Source organism: Eretmochelys imbricata, chromosome 11 (assembly GCF_965152235.1).
Source record: "Eretmochelys imbricata isolate rEreImb1 chromosome 11, rEreImb1.hap1, whole genome shotgun sequence".
Taxonomy (NCBI): domain Eukaryota; kingdom Metazoa; phylum Chordata; order Testudines; family Cheloniidae; genus Eretmochelys; species Eretmochelys imbricata.
The window spans coordinates 67,340,269-67,359,955 of NC_135582.1; the positions used below are offsets into that span (position 1 = coordinate 67,340,269).

Sequence of the window (19,687 nt, forward strand, 5' to 3'; positions counted from 1 at the left end):
GGTGCTGACACGGTTATGTAGATGCCTCCCCTAATAGGCTGGGGAGCTCATCTACATAACCACAAGGTTCATGGCAAGTGGTCTTCCACAGAAGTGACTCTCGATATCACTCTTTTGGAGCCAAGGGCTGTCAGGAACACCTGTGCACACTTTCTGCCTTTCATCAAGAAACCCATGAAGGTTTTACGTAATTTATCAAGGGGGTGTCATATCTCCCTCCCTCTGCACAGAAGCACTCAAACTTTTGAATTGGTGCATTATCACAATGTGCTCATCTCGGCTGTCTGTCTACCAGGGATACAGAATGTGACAGCTGACCATCTCGGTCATAATTTTTCTCATGACCACGAATGGAAACTGAAGTCAGAGGTGCTTTGAGAGATATTCGCTCTTTGGGGGACCTTGACTACGGATCTCTCTGCTGCTTACCGGAACAATAAATGTCCTTGTTATTGCTCCAGGGCCGGTCTTGGGGAAACATTCACTGGGAGATGTCCTCAACCTCCCATGGGACAGGGACGTCTTGTATGCCTTTTCCCAGTTTCCTCTTCTTTCCAAGGTCCTGTTGAAAATTCAACAAGACAAAGCAAGAGTTATTCCGATTGCCCTTCCTGGCCAAGACAAGTCTAGTTCCCTTACCTGACACAGATGGCAATATGTCATCTGGTTCCTCTTCAGCCCATTTCTTACCTGCTCTCTCAAAACAACGGGCTGATCCTTCACCCCAACCGGTGGGTCCTACACTTTCAGGCTTAGTTCCAAGGCTTAGAGGCAAAATGCTCTGATGAGCTGAAAAACATGTTGCTCCACAGCCAGAAGTTGATCTCTCGACGTAATTACCTACAAAATGGAAATGATTCCAAGTTTGTTGTCATTCTAAACACATAACCCAACCTCATCTTCCCTCCGTCTGATTTTATATTACATTTTAGATCTCAAGAGGTCAAAACTCTCTCTCAGCTCCCTTTAGGGTACATATTGTGGAGAAAACTGCTTTCCATGGCCAGGTAGAGAAATACTCCTGTATTTGCTCACCCGTGGATGCATAGATTTCTTGAGGGCATTGGGAATCTCTTTCCATGTGTGAGACCACCTGTTTCAGCCTGGGATCTTAACCTAGTTCTCAGGGCTTTGACTAGACCTCTATTTGAGTCCATGGCAACTTTCTCTCTCACACCTGTCCATGACTACAGCATTTCTAATTGCCATCAGCTGAGCTAGCTGTATCGGAGAAATAGCAAGCCTGATGGCACACCCACCGAGTATGGTCTTTGTCTTTAAAAAAAGTAACTGAGGCCGCATCCCAAGTTTCTCCCTAAAGTTGCCTCCGCTTTCCATATGAATTAACAGATCTATCTTCCTGTTCTCCCCCCCCCCCAAAAAAAACACATTGTGATATCAGCGAGGCAATTCTCCATAAGCTAGATGTTAGAAGAGCACTAACATTCTACTTGGACAAGACTAAGGACTTCAGGAAGTCCCCTAAACTCCTTCCTTTCACTCATGGAAAGATCCAAACGCTGTGCAATATCAGCTCAAGCATTATCCAAAGAGATCTCTGGTTGCATTATCACTGTTATTAAGGGCACAACTCATCCAGAGTCTATACACACTCCATGAGGTCAATTTCTACTTAGGGACATCTTTAAGGAATGTGACGGATCTTGGAAATCTGCAGAGCAGCAACTTGGGCCTCTGCCCACATTTTCGCAGAACATTATGCGATCACTGGAAATTCAGCCTCTGATGCCATCTTCAACTCCACAGTAATCTCTTTAGTAACAGAATCCACAGAAGCAGGGCCATCCCTAGCTATTCTGGGGCCCTATGCAGTTCCCCCCGCCCCCCGGCCCACAGGGAGGGGGTGTGGGGCCCCAGGCCTCTGCGGGGGGGGGGGGGAGGAGCTGGCTTGGGGGGCAAGGGGGAACCGCCCTACAGCACTCACTGGCGACACGGCTGGGGCCGGGTCGCTGCACTTTCTGCCGCCGGTGAGTGCAGGCCCGGTCCTGCTGTACTCCTCAGGGGAGTGGGGGCAGGACTGGGGTGGAACAGGAGCAGGAAGAGGCGGGGTGGGGGTGGAGAAGGGGCAGGGGCCATGGGGAAGATGCGGGGCAGGGGCTGGAGCAGCACGCAGCTGTGCAGGGCACCAGGAAATTTGGTGCCCCAAATTTCCTAGTGCCCTACACAGCTGCGTACTTTGCGTATGGGGCCCTCTACAGAAGTCCCAGCCTCCCAGTGGTGGCTGCTGCTCAGGAGTCACTTACAGTGGAGCAGATGCATATGTTTCAGTTCCATGAAGATGTGGAAAATGGGTCTTCTCTTTGGCTATCTCATAGTTTTGATTCTTGTAAAGCTAAACTGCTAGGCATCAGCTCTGATATGGTGATCTCACGCCGTTCTTCCACTTCACCTGAGATCTCACCATTTCGGAGAATAACAGGCATGTAACCTTCAATAAAAAGGATACCATCACTATGCAGTGAGAAAAATAGGCATATGTTAAGCTTTCACGATGACCCCGAACCTAACCCAAGATTAGGAAGGGTGCCTGTGAACAAGGAACACGAAGAATGTTAAGATGTTATTTGTGGACTTCGTAGTAACTTCCTACCTGCTTCTTGGGACTCAGTGAGGATTGATAGATTTTTGCAATCTGTTGGTTTTTTTTTTTTTTTTTGGACATTGTCTATAATCTGGTGGAGTGTGAGGAATCATCATTGTTCTTTGCCTATCAAGATTTTGCTGATTTTTAGGATGTCATTTTTTCTCATATGTACTTTCTACTATGAACCTCCTCATTATTGATATTGGGTGGGGTTTTGTGATCCTTCTTTGGAGTGTCAGTGTTTTGGTGGCCACGACAGTTGAGAGGGTAGGTATGGCAAGATATCTGGCACCGAATTCTACAGGTAGCAATTTAGTTATGATAGAGTATCTAGGAGCTAAAATGTATTTTAACAAAAAATGTAAGCATAAGAGTGTTTAAACTACTTGTACTGTCCTTATTTGATAGTGGTATGTATCTGAAAGCTTTATCACCAGCAAGATGTGCAATCCCTACTTTGCCATTTTTGAAATGCAAGAACAGGTTGTGATTTTAATTCTACTGACTTGGGACTGTGCCGGACTTTTCAGCTTAGACACGTTTTTAGAAAAGGTCAGGATATGTCTCTTAGTTTGTCCACCTTTTCCCCTCCTTAGTGTTTGCAGGCAGTCATAGTCTGTTTGCTGGAGATCTATACATGTGGTGATCTACAGCTCAAACTAAGTGAAGCATCCTCGGTCAAAGCATGTCCAGGAGTCTAGTCTAAGAGTAGGTTCTGTGCCAGGCAGGCTGGAGACAGCCAAGAGCTGTCAGTCAGAAGGGTCCTCTTAAAGACCCACACACTGCATCCAGGACTACGACATTCTCCCCTCCTCCCCCCGCACTTTTGGTATGTGACAGCAATGATTTGCAACTTAAATACCTCACCACACTTTTTGGACTTTAAAAATCTTATTAGCTCATTTAGGGTTACATTGAGCAGCTTTACTCATCTACTCTCTGCCAAAGCAAGAACACTTCTGTCGCAAAAAGATAAAAGGTGGCCACTGGTGTCCTCTCCGTCAAACCAGGGGAGGCTCCCTTGTACAGGGAAAATCAGGAATCCTTCTGCTGTGGGTGAGCCACATGGAAAGGGCAAGTCCTTTGCTTTGGCACCTATAGCACTCTGCTTCATTCAATGTACACCCTAACGATAAACAACGAATTAGGCAAAGGCCTATGATTTGGTAGCCTATTGTCTAAGAAATAATATATATATAATATATTTATGCTAAGGGAATGAGAGGCTGTATTAGAATGCACATATGAGGGTGGCAGAGCTCGAATTGCATCACTACAATTCATTTCAGCATTGCCTGGCTTTTGAGGACTTAAATGTGTTGTCTTAGTGATTTGTTATTTTAATTGAAGTGGCTAATGCCTTTTTAAAAAAAAACCCTAGGAAATCATTTGTATCATTCATATTGTTATTGGGCTCTGTGATGGAGTGTGGATCCCACACAGGCCCTGAAAGGGTTAATGAGGGCCTGAGAGGCCAATTACATTATGTGGTGGGCGGGGAGGAGGAGGAGAAGAGTGCCAACCTTAATTAGAGAGGAAGTCCCACGGGGAGGAGCTGAGTAGTGATGAAAGTTGAGAGTGGAAAAGGGAGCTGCAGGTAGAAAGTGAAGAACTCTGCAGTCACTGTCTGGGACTAGGTTGTGAGGAAAGAACCCATGGAGAAATTTGTCCTGAGATCCTCTCCCAAGGTTGGGGAGGGGGAGTGTGGCAAGAGTCCTGGGGAGTCTGGCAAGAGGCCAAAAGAGAGAGAGACAGACAGCAGCCACTGGGTGTGTAGCAGGCTCTATTGGCAAGCCTCCATAAAAGGGCTGGATTTGAACTTGCTAGGTGAGAGCTCTGAGAGGTGCTCAGTGGAGGAATAGAGCAGCAGAAAGGGATAGGAGGTTTAAGTTTATATACCTTTAGTTTAGGATTTTTGTTAGAGGATTCAGAGGACAGCTTGAAGGGTATGTCTACACTGTAGCTAGGAGTGAGCCTCCCAGACTGGGTAGACACACTTGTTCTAGCATCACCCAAGTGAGCATGCTAAAAATAGCAGTGTGGACATTGTGGCTCGGTGGAGACTCAGGCTAGCCAGCTGAGTTCAGACCCATGGGGCTGGGTGGACTTGAGATCCTGAGCTGTCCACGCTGTTGTTTTTAGTGCATTAGCTCAAGCAGAACTAGCGCAAATCTGTCTATTTGGGCTGAGAGGCTTGCTCCCAGTTACAGTGTAGACCACCTGAGAATCCTGGTCCTTGGGAAGGGGGCGAAGGCACTGAGAAAAGGGTGTGAGGACCATGAGTCCCAGAGATGGGGCCGAAGACCATTTTCTAAGGACATTACTGTTTTATGTCGGACTTTGTTACCCCAGAAGGTGTGGACTAAATTGTGCCCTGGCCTGAAGGCCAAGTCATGCGAAGAGGCAGACCACTCGATCATGTGAAGGGTAGTCATGGGCTGGGGGCACCAGATGGGGAGAGCGCTGCTACATCATGTCTAACCACAAGTAGGTGCTCAAGTGGTGAGTCCAACCCCCTTCATGGGGTCCAATTGTATATGGGCGCACGCGCTCTCTCTCGCGTGTGGTCATTCACGTACAGCCTCATAAGCAGGCTTGGCAGAATTCTATGTTTTAAAATAATTAGATAAATATCTAAACTTTCTACCGATAATATTTACATGCTAACATGAAAAGGCAGCAAAAGAGAGAGTGCCAGCACAATTTTTTTTCCAGTTTGAATGTTCTTTCAACATAGTTTCCTGAGATTTTTCTAAGGTTTTTGTTTTTTCATATTTATGTTTTATTAATTTTGCCAAATACAACAAATATATCAAAATACCAGATTCATCATAGTACACAAAGTAAGTAAAGAGGGTTAGGATAAAGGGAGGGGAGGGAAAGTGACATATCTATCTTTATGGTTATCTACTTTAAGCTTAGACCTCTAAAAAGACATCAAAAATTGCTTTGAATTTTTTGGGCATTCTCCTTCTGTGGAATGCCAGTCATTTGCTAGTTGCAAGGTCAACAATATCATTGAGCCAGGCATCAATATTTGGTGGAGATCGACTTTTCTATTTTTTCAGGATCCATTTTTTTAGCAACCAAAGCTGCACATTGGAACCGTGCTGCCTTTTTTACCAGGTAACTTCCATGTATCATGAATATAGCCAGAATGGCTACATTGGAGCCCTCCCCCTTAAACTTCAGTTTTTGTTATCTTTAAAGGAAAGCAAAAAGACTAAAAATTGCAGGAATGTACTATTTAGTGCACCACACAAGGTTTGGAGGAGAGAGCCCCTCTCCTGGGACCCTTAGGAGCCACAAAAAATAATAAATAAAAAAAAAATCAAAAAATCTGACACACAGGTTTGCCTTATTCACTTTGCGGCACAATATATGCACTGATGTTTGTATGCATGTCTTGATCTTTGATTATATATTTGAGGTCAGTGTAAGTCAATGATGAAAAATTATATGGCAGAGGAAAACTTGCTGAATCTATTCACTGCTCATTTCCAGACCTGTTAACGGTTGCATTATTTTGAAAGGTATAGAATTTTGGAAAGAAAATTAATTTTCAGAGGTGTTACATGAATTCCAATAAAACATAATTTCAACCTTAAGTTCTTTTTTTATTTAAGATTTTTGCAGAATAAATTTTAGTCTACAGTGATGCATTTCATCACAATTCAAGTGTGTCATATAAACAGTTGGATAGCACAATGGGTCCTGATCTTGACTGGTGTATCTAAGTGCCACTATAATACAAATAATGCTTGACTTTGTGATCCATACACAATTATATCAAAATGTTGAAAAGGAAAAATGTATTTGAACAGGAAGAATAATCACCCAGGATATATTTTTAAAGTAATATTCTTCCAAAATGAACATTCTTAATACCTTTTGTGTCAACTGTCCAAAATGGGCCCTCTTGATTATCACTTGAAAAGTTTGTTTTTTTTTTTCCCCTGCTGATAATAGCTCCTCTTAATTAGCCTCTTACACTTGGTATGGGTACTTCCACCTTTTTATGTTCTCTGTATGTATAAATATCTTCTTACTATATGTTCCATTCTGTGCATGCGATGAAGTGGGCTGTAGCGCACGAAAGCTTATGCTCAAATAAATTTTAGTCTCTAAGGTGCCACAAGTACTCCTGTTCTTTTTGCTGATCGACTAACACGGCTGCTACTCTGAAACCATTCTAAATACAGAATTCTGTAGTTGTTCTACATTAGTGGTCAGGGATATGGTTAAAAAGAAAGAGTATGCATGCTACAGTACTGTATACTTACCAAAATGAAAAATTGATGTAAATTGAATGAGACCATAGTTCGCAATACTAATTGTTTTTCTATTTTTCCATTTTAATGTAGTTCAGTTTTAATTATTCATGCATAATACTGGATCCCTTTCAATTTACAGAAATGTGATTGAAATGTAAAATAAGCACTCAAAAGCCTAAAGTCTGGAGGAAGGGGCTCAGGTGCTCATTTAGTGTAGTATTTATATTTGAAATTAACAATTCTGTGTTGAATCATAGATTTTCACTCTTAAATCTTTTCCCCCAATATTTAAACAAAGCTTTTGCATATGCAAACATCTCCTTAAGAAAAATGAAATTCATTTTTCATGAAGCCTAAGTGTAAATGTTGAATCTCTCTAATATACCACAAGCATCCTGGTCGTAAACATGGTATTAGCTCTGCTATTCATCCTATTCTGTGTTGTTTACATTGTATACTTGACTTCTGGGAGTAAAAAATAAAGTCTTAATTGCTTTGGGTAGAATATACTGGAGGTGTTAAATGAAAGAAAATGCTAAGGTTACACTCCAAATAGCTTATGAATTAATAACCAGATTATTCCCCTAACCATTGCAGCTATGATCCATTGAGATGTTGGCTGTATCTTTTAAAAACAAGTAGTTTTTGCTTAAGCAGTTTTAAGTGTCTGTATAAATATATACACACAGTATTGTATATGGTTGTGATGTTATATAATCCCCATTCTGATCTGGAAGCAGTTCACTTGCAGTCAGAGTCTACGTTAGCCCTTCTCCAGGTGCATCTGTATTGACTGACTGTTAGGGCTGGGTGTAGATTTGAAAAAAGGAGGAAGCTTAGTAGTTGGGGGGAGGAGGAAGGGGAAAAGAACAGACCAGCTTCTCCAAGGGTGAGCTGGAAGCCCGACTAAAATAAGCTGCAGTTTGCCTGAACCCCTGAATAAGGGGAGGAGCGTGCCAACCTCTGCACCATGGGGTTGATTTAGGCACAGAAGCCCGTTTACACTTCCATTTTGAGACTTTTCAGTTAGCCAGTTTTTAGTCCATTCAATGTGTGCCATGTTGATTCTGTATTGTTCTAGTTCCTTAATCAAAATGCCATGTAGTACCTAGACAGTGCCTAACAGAAGTCTCAATGTATTACATGAACACGACTATCTTTATCAGCCAAACATGACATCTTCCCCCATCTGCCCCCAAAAAATCAGTTAGGTTGACATACCCATGTTTAGCATTAATTATGTTACTCTCCTTTAATTCTATATTATTTGAGCCTGTATCAGCTGTTCCATTATTTGAATGGCAGGACTATACTGACCTGGAGTGTCCTCTTGATATTTTTAAAATATTGGCACAACATTAGCCGCCTTACCATTCTCTGGAATTCCACTAGTGTTTGAAAACTTATTGAAAATCAATATTAATAATTCAGAGAGCTCCTTGGCTCAGCCAGCTTTTTAAAAATACTTGGATGCAAGTTGTCTTGATGTACTGATTTTAAAATGTCTGTTTTTATTAGCTGTTTTTTAACATCCTCCGTAGTTACTGTTGGAGTAGAAAATATATAGTTATACGATACCAATGCATCCATCTGGCTTTCCCAAATACAGAACCAAAATAATTGATGGTGCCTGTGAAGAGGTTTGCTCCCCCAGACTCTACCTAGTAGTTGGGCGAGGACATGACAAGTGGCCTTCTACCTTGGAGCCCCCTGTTGATAGCCCCTCTGGCCCTATAGCAGTCTGTGCCCTTCTGTGGCTTAGCCCTCCAGCTGGGCTACAAGTTGTGTCCACCCCTTCAAGGGTATATAGAGGGTCCAGAGAAAGGTTAGTACTGCTGCCCAGCAAGGGGCTTTAGGACTTTGGCCAGATGAAGCCTGGACTTGGGCCTCTCTAGGATATGGGGTCTCTCGTCCTGAGTATTTGGTATCAGAGAGAGGCATTTTGCCTCCAGCCGCTTCACAGGGCATGAAGGGGAGCCTGGGCCCACCTTCTCTACTGGAGTCCAATCCAGGGCCCAAAAGATAAGTAGCTGAGTCTTCAACCCTGGAGTACTATGCAGCTGCTTCTGTGGATCACTTCCTACTGGTCTCCCTATGCAAGAAAGAAAAACAAAGGCTTGTAAACAAACAAACACAAAAAAAAATCAAAAAAGAAATCTTCAACTTTGCAAATGTCCAGAATGCTTTTCACTCAGAAGGTCACAAAGACCACCAGTAGTTAGGGGCTCCAGCAGCAGGACCTCCCCCATGCTCCTTTTTGCAGAGCTTCAGCATGTAGCCACTTTGCTCCCCTTCAAGCCCCTCCTCTAGTCTGTGCATGCATGGGAGGTATGGTGGCCCAGAGCAGCTCCTTTACCCCTTCCTCTATAGTATGTGGTTTATAAACCCCATCACTGTCTTTAAATCACCTGCAAAATGCATCACCTGCTCCATCAGCAGATGATCTCATTTACACGGGGCCAGATAGTGGTAGTTTTACTCCAGTGAAATCATTGTACATCACAAGTAGTCCCAGTGAAGTTAATGGGATTTTTTTAAGCAGAAAGTGCCATGGGATTTTTAATACTCACTAGTGTTTTCATATCTCATCCTGCTGCTGCTTTAGCAATTTTCCTCTTTCATTCAGTCTTATTCCTGTCTTGCATGCTCCGGCTTTCTATTTCCCCCCCATTCCATAACACAGTAAGGCCTTTCTACTCGTGCATTGCATTAAAAAAGAAATGACCCCTCAACCTTTAAAAGTCTCTTGGTGTAGCATTTTGTTTATAAAAAAAATGCTAGCTAAAAATAGAATACTGCTGCTTCAGGTAGGGGTGATATTATTTCATGCATGACAGATTCAATTTAAAATGTTTTTTTGTGTCTAGTTTGTCATTTCTTTGTTTTTGAAGTTTTCCTTTTTATCATTTAGTACCAATGTCTGTGCACTGCAGATAAAGTACTGCATATTGGAAGTCATCTAAAGGAGATCAGTCAATCAAAATTGTGATTTATTGTGCATACAAGGATCTTGTATTTTTGCAGGAATGCCTCACTCAAACAATAGAAAGCAAACAAGCGTTACAAATCCCACAAAATGTTTCTGCAGGACTCCTAAACAAATCTTACTCTTGAAGTAATAGGGCAAAAATTGAGACTGTCTGCTGTGATTTAAATCAGTTGTAAGGAATTTTCACAGGTTAACAAGCAAAAGAACAAATAAACAACAAAAAAAGTGGTGGGGGTGGGGGAATCCCAGACCTACTGGATTTTTAAAAATATTGTCAGAGCATCATTCCTTACTTGTTCACATATATATACTTCATGTGTGTGACACCCTTCATAATAGGACTAAATCCATCCCACTTACATACTGGGAGACTTAAATAGCATGTACTGATACTATTAAATGTTTAACAGAACTAAGTAATGTAACTTTATCAGTTAGCAATAAAGCATATAGCTGCAATACCTCTTTGTGTCTTGCATGCCCTTAGCATAAGAGAGAGGCTTAGCTTTTCTTTGTAGTTCTCACGCTATAACAATACACAGTAGAGTGATCTTACATAAGAAATTTCCGGGCTTGATCCTTGACATTTCTCTCTTTTTAAAAAAAAAAAAAAAAAAAAAGTCATTGTATAGTATGGATACACCAGCTTGGAGACAGCACATAAACGCATTCATAAAGGGCTCGGTGAAGACTTAAAATGGTATATCTGTGTTGTGTTAAAATTCAAATAACAATGATTATGGAACAGTAGCCAAACTGTGTTGTGTTGTGTTTTTTTTTTTCTTTTCTTTTCCAATTGCAAATACAGTTAACACAGGGATGGGCAGGGATGGTTGGATGGCATGGAGCTGTGATACCTGGTCTTGGCATGCAGGGTTTTGGGGGAGAGAGGTTGAGGGAGTATATGGCTGGGGGAAGAAACTGGTAAGGGGTAGAGAGACATAAAGGAGGTGCAGGGGACTGGGTGTGGTAAATGTTAGTGTTATCTTTTAATTTGCAGTAGTGTAGTACCTAGTAACCCTCATCAAAGATCAGGGCCCCATTGTGCTAGGCACTTGGCAGACATGTCTATGAGTGTCTTATGCTCAAATAAATTGGTTAGTCTCTAAGGTGCCACTAGTACTCCTTTTCTTTCTGAAAATCCAAGAGGGATTTTTCAGAGGTGCCATTTCCTCAAGCAGAAGAGTGACTCTCCATGGTCCTCCCTTCAGCTGTCCGATTCACTTGCTGGGACCAATGGGGCAGGGAAAAGCACCAGGAGCTGTAACAGGGTTGAGTAGAAGACCCACAGGAGGGAGGAGAAAGGTCCAAAACCACTCCCAACATCACTCCAGGAAGCTCCCTTTGCTGTTGCGGATGGAACAAATAATGCTAGCAGGCCCTTTGAAGGTGCCTACCAGTTGATCTCCCTGCTTGCTGTTCCCACTATGTTCAACCCTGGAATAGAATCATAGAATATCAGGGTTGGAAGGGACCTCAGGAGGTCATCTAGTCCAACCCCCTGCTCAGAAGCAGGACCCATCCCCAATTAAATCATCCCAGCCAGGGCTTTGTCAAGCCTGACCTTAAAAACTTCTAAGGAAGGAGATTCCACCACCTCCCTAGGCAACACATTCCAGTGTTTCACCACCCTCCTAGTGAAAAAGTTTTTCCTAATATCCAACCTAAACCTCCCCCACTGCAACTTGAGACCATTACTCCTTGTCCTGTCCTCTTCCACCACTGAGAATAGTCTAGAACCATCCTCTCTGGAACCACCTCTCAGGTAGTTGAAAGCAGCTATCAAATCCTCCCTCATTCTTCTCTTCTGCAGACTAAACCATCCCAGTTCCCTCAGCCTCTCCTCATAAGTCATGTGTTCCAGACCCCTAATCATTTTTGTTGCCCTCCGCTGGACTCTCTCCAATCTATCCACATCCTTCTTGTAGTGCGGGGCCCAAAACTGGACACAGTACTCCAGATGAGGCCTCACCAATGTCGAATAGAGGGGGACGATCACGTCCCTCGATCTGCTCACTATGCCCCTACTTATACATCCCAAAATGCCATTGGCCTTCTTGGGAAGAAGGGCACACTGCTGACTCATATCCAGCTTCTCGTCCACTGTCACCCCTAGGTCCTTTTCCGCAGAACTGCTGCCTAGCCATTCGGTCCCTAGTCTGTAGCTGTGCATTGGGTTCTTCCGTCCTAAGTGCAGGACCCTGCACTTATCCTTATTGAACCTCATCAGATTTCTTTTGGCCCAATCCTCCAATTTGTCTAGGTCCCTCTGTATCCTATCCCTGCCCTCCAGCGTATCTACCACTCCTCCCAGTTTAATATCATCTGCAAATTTGCTGCGAGTTCAATCCACACCATCCTCCAGATCATTTATGAAGATATTGAACAAAACTGGCCCCAGGACCGACCCCTGGGGCACTCCACTTGACACCGGCTGCCAACTAGACATGGAGCCATTGATCACTACCCGTTGAGCCCGACAATCTAGCCAACTTTCTACCCACCTTATAGTGCATTCATCCAGCCTGTACTTCTTTAACTTGCTGACAAGAATACTGTGGGAGACAGTGTCAAAAGCTTTGCTAAAGTCAAGATACAATACATCCACTGCTTTCCCTTCATCCACAGAACCAGTAATCTCATCATAGAAGGCGATCAGATTAGTCAGGCATGACCTTCCCTTGGTGAATCCATGCTGACTGTTCCTGATCACTTTCCTCTCCTCTAAGTGCTTCAGGATTGATTCTTTGAGGACCTGCTTCATGATTTTTCTGGGGACTGAGGTGAGGCTGACTGGCCTGTAGTTCCCAGGATCCTCCTCCTTCCCTTTTTTAAAGATTGGCACTACATTAGCCTTTTCCAGTCATCCGGGACTTCCCCCGTTCTCCACGAGTTTTCAAAGATAATGGCCAATGGCTCTGCAATCACAGCCGCCAGTTCCTTTAGCGCTCTCGGATGCAACTCGTCCGGCCCCATGGACTAATAATCATACATGGAAGCAACACCTACACAGAAACAGGGCAGTAGCAAATGACAATGGTGATCTCTTTTCCCAGTCACTGGCAGATGTGCTATAGGTGGGTGAGAACACAAAGGGAGGAAGAGAGAGAGGGGCAGAGACTACAGGGATTATGAGTGATGAGTAAAGTGTGACGAAACCATTAGAAACTTGGAATTGGGAGGAAGGGAGGAAGGCAGCATGTATTGTGTATGGGGAAAGGGTAAGGAGAGAGTGTTATGATTTAGAATTGGCTTTTTGAATGGTAAAAGGAGCAGACCGCCCCCTCCCCAAATCAACACTGACTTTGCGCTTGGGGATGCATGAGGGTATTATTGCAACCTGGAGTCCTCACCAGCGGTAGAAGAGTTAGGTAAGAGCAGAAACATGACAGAAGGAAACTAAAAATGTCTACATCCTGTATAGCTAGATGTGTGACAAGGCAAGATACCATAGAGTGGTCCACAGCATTAAAGCCTCTACTAAAGTCAAGGAGGGGGTGCTATCAGGAGCAGAGAGTAGGTGGTCATTGCTTACAAAAAGAAAAATGTTTTCCGTAATAAAGGGGCAGCGAAACCCCGATTTTAAATTGGTCATGGATATTGCTGTGTGGGTTGTTATGGAAGATAAGAGAAAAAGAGACCTTCCCAAGTACTGCTGGAAGACGGTTAGAAATAGATTTGTGGCTAGAGTGTCATAGTTAAAGGAGGATTCTGGAGAAGAGGATGAACCATGACAGATTCTGAAGAGTTGGGGAAGCTATCAGAGAAAGTTTTTTGCCACGTATGGAAATGGAGGAAGCAAGGGCAAGGGTACAACAATGAATGACAGCAGAAGTAAAGAAGTCAAGAGAGGTGGTTATTTTCTTAAGGCCTTGGATAATGTTGGCAGGATGTGAGGAGTTGCAAATGAATAGGAGAAAAAACTGATGGGGAAGAGAGGAAGTATATAAACTATGAATAGCGATTGGTGGGAGGTGTTGCAGAGTGGGAAATGTGTGAATGAATTAAAACAGTTCTACGGTAGATAGCAATAAGGAAGCAAAACCCTTTTCAGCTGGCTGGAGACAGGCTGAGCTGGGAGGTAGAGCAGAACGTTAGTGGATGGGAGCAGGAACAAGGATTATCAGGTCTTTTGTGGACATAGAAAGACATACTTGTTCAGAATCTGATGAGATTTCCAGGTCTGGCTGGGGACACACAGCATTGTTTTTTCAGGCACCAGCTTATGCACTTGAGGGTCTGTAGCTGGTTTGAAATTTGAATACTAAGGAGAACCTGAGATACAAAACACATAGTAGATTGGCTAAAAGTACACATTATGTGAGTAGTTTTGTTTAGCCTGCGAGAAGTAAGAACTACGTTTTTGGTTGAAATATCCTGGAATTCTGTGATGTCACAGTTGTGGGACTTGAATATTCTAGAATTGGCCAAGCCTGGGACTTTGTTCATTTCCCTGGTTTTCTAGATAGACTTTGTGGTATGTGCAGAACAAAATTTAAAAGCCCAGGAAAGATCAAATATCTGACCCAGCTTCTACCAAATCCTGACTAGAGAAAATGTGTACTTAGTTGTTTCTAAACAATATTAATAATTTTCTCATTTCTTTTTCTTATACCACTTCTATTAGTTTCTTTCTTCTTTCATAATACCAAGTTTCAAGTACAGCTTTGTGTTGCCTAGGTCGAAGGAACAAAAAGAGACTTTCCCTGGAGACCTTTCTCCAGCCTCACTTTTGCATCTGGTTGGCTAAGCTCTCTATTTTCAACAGTAGTCACTCAGCAGCTTTCTAGCCTGCAACAAACTTCCAGGTTTTAACGGGTGATAGTTGTAGCCCCAGTTGTCACCAGAGAGGACCAGGTGGAAGCTCTTTTATCCATTCATAGCTTGCAGCAGAAAGCATAGGCGTTTCCCACATACTCCTCAGAAGCTTTTAAGTACTTCATTGGTGCTAGAACACTGACAGTTTAAATATGCTTAGTCCACTGAATTTGCAGGGTTATTTCTGCTAGTGTTACAGTGTCCATGTGCACATGCTACTTTAAATATCAGATCTGAAAGAAAAAAATCAAAATTTCTTGCAGCAAAAGGGATTAATATTGGTCAGATTATTTGCGTTAGCAGAGTTCTCATTACTTTCTGGTGAAATTCTGTTTGGTTATGGTAATCATCCTAGGATGATTTTCCCGCTATTAAATGACAAAGATTTTTAGCTTACTTCTGTGAAATGTCTCAAGTTTTACAGACTGAATTTGGAAAGTTACATGGTTTCCACCAGTGCATGCATGCTTCATTTCTCCTAGCGTATGTGCAAAGAATTCTGAGTGCAGAATTAAAGTAGCTATCTGCAGGGAACAGTGACTTGACAGTCTCAGCGGATGAAGAATGAACAAGGTGACTGTACTTGCATTCTTTGTGTGTGCAGTTTTATTCCCCTGATGGAACTGTGCCGTTTTAGGATTGTAATCAAATAAGCACACACTTTCAAGTTTTTTTTCTAATAGCTGATTTGCCCAGTGCATTCATTCTACAAATGGGGCATCTAAGTGTATCTTTGAATTCCTCTTCTCAGCAAAATTTTCATGATAAGTTATCGGAACATGATGTCCTGACTGTTAAGTACAAAATATACTGTGTTTTCATATTTATTGTGTTTTTATGGATTATTCCAGTTTCTGTTATTAGTAGCAGTATTGTGATAATACATTGCACCCCAAACCAAGATCAGGGCACATGTGCAAGGTACTGTAGATATATTTTTAAGAGAGTCCCTTAAGAACTTAAACTGTAAATAGACAAGACAGACAAAGGGTGGGAGAAAAGCAGTAATATCCCCATTTTACAGATGGGGAACTGAGACACAGGGAGGCTGAATTACTTGCCCAGGGACACAAAGAGAGTCGATTGGAAAATCTGGAATTAAATCCAACTCCCCTGAGTTCCAGAGCAATGCCTTAAGCTCAAGATCATCTTTCCTTCTTGGTTTATATTTAGCACTGCCTGTCTGTATACATGTTTGCTAGAAAAAACAGGAGGCTCTGTGAAGTCAGTATGTTTTTTTATCATTTTTAGTGCTATGTCTTTAAAACAGATAGTCAAGGAGTTAGAATAGCATTTCTTTTTGTGATAAGGATATGAAAATTGATTGGCATATATACACGCTGAAGAAGACACAATCCATTTAAAGGAAGTTACCTCCAATATTAGTTATATTTGATCAGATTTTAAGGTGGTCACCTGGACTCTCAAATTAGCGTATTTTAATTGAACATTAAGAAGCTGTTCATAGTTGTTACCACCAGATGGTTGGTCCTCTTCTTTCCCATCAGGGCACCTAGTCCATCTGATGCTATAGAACCACTGTGGCTCAGGGGTTCCCCATGCTCTTTGGTGGTGCCAAGGGGTCAAGGAGGATCCCAGTTGAACAGTGGAAAGGTCTTCACACCAGAAAGTCTGAAGTTCAATTAGGCAAAGGAGGTTATGGTGTCAGCAGGGTCCTGGACCTGTGAAGATGCCACTGGTAGTCCTGTTGCCTCCCATGGATCAAACTCTTCCCTAGGAAAGTGGTGTTCTTCCACCAGCCCATGTAGATCAGAGTTACACTTAGCTACAGAAGATGAATATTGGGCTTATAAATCACTAGGATCATTTTGATCTCTGAAAATTCCTGCAGTTTCTGATACCTCCTCCTTTTGTAAACTGTGAAGCTTTTGTCTTTGACCCTCTTTTTTTAAAAAAAAATCCCTGTCTCATAAGCATAAACGTGCTTTATCTATGTACTCTTTGGAGAAGGGACTCTTTTTAGATATCATCTGGCATTTTCGGGGCACTACTGCAACATACAAATAACTGTAAGACGCAAAAATCTACATTAATTCAGTGTCTAAAAATAATTATTATTCTATTAGTCAAAATACAACTGTTCTTTTAAAAAATGGATAAAAATAACATGAATAGAATACCTTGTAACTAGACTGCCAATAAATAACCACGCTCCTTTAGGACTGAAAAGCCCAATAATGTAATAGATTTGTACTCAGCTTTTCCCTTCTTCCTTTTTTTTTTTTCTGATGGCATATATTTTAGGGCCTGATCCAAAGTCCAATGTGAGTCTTTGAACCAACTTCAGTGGCTTTAGATTAGTTCTGTAGTGTTTTGTGCTGCTTGAATGTCTTTTGGCAAGACACACCATAGAGTTATGGAGATGACCACTCATTTTGCTGGGTGGTAGCATGCAGTGTGGTCCTCAACTAAACGCTGCAGCTGCTGTCAGCCTCTTGAATGTCAGATCAGATTTCAGGCTCTACAGTGCAGATCTGGTGATGGCACTGTGTAGTCCTGAGTGCAGAGGTTTAGAAGCAGAATTTCTGAACTATTTTAAATGTTTGCCATGCACCAGAGATTAGAACCTGGCCCCAGGAGTGCCTTTATCTCCTCTTTCCAGTATGTTCGTCTTCTGTAAGTCCAACAAGCAAGTTTCTTTCCTTCTCAAAATCAGTTTCATGTGCCTGGACAGATTCCCACGGTATATTAATGGTAAATAATCTAAAACTCAATTAACCTACTCAGAGGATGTCATTGGATCATATATACAGATAAATGCTTTTTAATGTCTCTTGAGACATTTGTTCTAAACTTGTAATTGCTTGTTGATAAAAGGTCTGCCTCAGAATCAAGTGCTGCCATATCTGTGTGTATATGTAGTCAGATTGGTTGAAATCTTGGTCCTGTTAAAGTCAATGGGAGTTTTGGCATTGACTTCAACGGGGCCAGGATTCAACCCATTATGTCTATGAAACTTTGTATGTAGTTGTTACTGTTCCCAGTGTGCACTATACCTTGGCCTCCCTTTCATTCACTCCCATGAGCTCCTTTTACAAGCCACCAGTCTGTGCCTGCCCTTCTTTCCAGGCAGAACTTCCAGTTCAGCCCACTTTTAGACTGGTTCACCAGATTACAGCACTTCTGTTCCCAGAAGCGTATTACCTCTCCAAGCCCAACTGAATTTGGACCCTGCTGCAGAATTCTGTCTGGGAGCTTATGACGAGTATGGAATTGCAGTGACTTAGGACAGCTTTCCAAAACAAGTGTGATTTATTTATTGATTGACAAGGGTTAAAATAACAAAAGCTGAAATCCATACTATCTTACCTAAACTTTGATTTTTCTGGGCCAATTTTAGATAGAGTCACAGCATTGGGATGGGCGAGATAGAGTGCACTCCTGCAGCCTCTATCAGTCAGTGACTCTCTCTCCCCTTAAAGTCACAGGTTGTCTTGTGAATCATTGTAAAGTCATTTTGCTCAGACTTCTTCCTGAAGATCTCCTGGGGTTTGGAGCAGAGCATCTGAACCTGAACAAGTTCATGTGTTTCTCCAGAGGTATTGGAGTTATTCTTCCCACAGTAGATTGCCGGTATTGTCCCTTTGAGCTCCAGGAAATTGAATTCTGCCTACAACCAGAGTTTGTGGGTTTCTGAGGATTTAATATTGACTACCTTTTAGCCAGTCATACAATAACCACCCAAACCCAGAGAGATAAGTATAGATATAGATTACACCCGCAAAAATTAATAGAGATAATTCCCACATTCTTCACAGTGTTCATATGCTGTGGCTGCTATCAGATGATAGGTGACAATTATTTCAATGGAGGGCCAAAATCTAACCCTTTTAAAAATAATGGGAAAGTGTTTTTCAGTCTCCATTTCAAAATGGCAGAATGGTTTTTGCTCAAACTTTACAAAAGAGATAAGACCTGAAAGATTAAATGTTTTATATGTAATATATACTCTGAGTGTGTATGTGTAACATTTGATCTATGCATGGCATAAATTTAAATAGCACTAGCTATTTAACTAGACAAACTTTAAATTAGGCTGGTTAATAGTCCCACAATGAAGAGAAGTGCCTTTAACAATGCCAGGGAAAACTTCTTTTGATTTGACTGACTATAGGGTTGTGAAAACTGTACTTTGAACATGCACAGGGAAAAGAGAGGAGGTGTTGCCTTATATCAAACATGTATACACTTGGACTGAGGTTGAGATGGAAATAGGAGACAGACATGTTGAAAGTCTCTGGGTAAGGATAAAGGGGTTAAAAAACAAGAGTGATGTCATGGTAGGTGTGATGGTGCACCCCATAAAGTTCTGTGGAAATATGCTTATGAATGTATATATGTGACATAACTGGAATATGTTTTATGCTACATATGACATGTAACATATCTCTGTAAAGGTTATGATCTACTGAATCTATTCCTCCTATTTGTATGCCTGTATCATTTTTGTAGTTGAAGTTATGAATATTGGCTGTATATTTGTTTGATTTCTAAATAGTCTTAGTAAGAAGCATTTGGTCAGCTTCTTGAGAAAGGAATGTGCAAGTTAAGTGCCCAGTCAAGAAGCACTTAACAGACAATAGAACTTGAAGACACCAATCCGCATCTGAGCTTTCCCAGAAATGTGGCTTGACTGGTAAGGAACTCAGTCTTGCAGGAACATGTGACTTGCCTATGTGACTCTGAAACTCCATTTTGTAGCTGGACTTTGCATAGGAGAGAGGAGGGGGTCTCCACCCACAAGAGAGAGTGTATTTAAACCCCTGGGAGACCCCTCCATTTTGTCTTCAGCTGGCTCAGGAGATAGCCTCTCCATCCCCAAGGATACCTAAAAGAAACTGGAACAAAAGACAGTAACTACAGGGGGTGTGAGTGATTGCTGGACCCGGACTAAAAGGAGATTAGTCTGTAAAAGGAACGTTACTGGAACTGGTGAGGTTTTGTCTGTATTCAATTTTATTAGACATAGACTTGTGGGTT

At 42.1% G+C, this 19,687-nt stretch overlaps 1 protein-coding gene across 1 annotated transcript in view; it reads left to right on the forward strand.

Moving 5' to 3' along the window:
• Positions 1 to 19,687, forward strand: part of SPAG16 (sperm associated antigen 16) — a 724,599-nt gene that overhangs the window by 53,232 nt on the left and 651,680 nt on the right. The window contains 1 exon segment of the mRNA XM_077830377.1: positions 10,180 to 10,186. Coding sequence (XP_077686503.1) covers positions 10,180 to 10,186 — 7 coding nt within the window.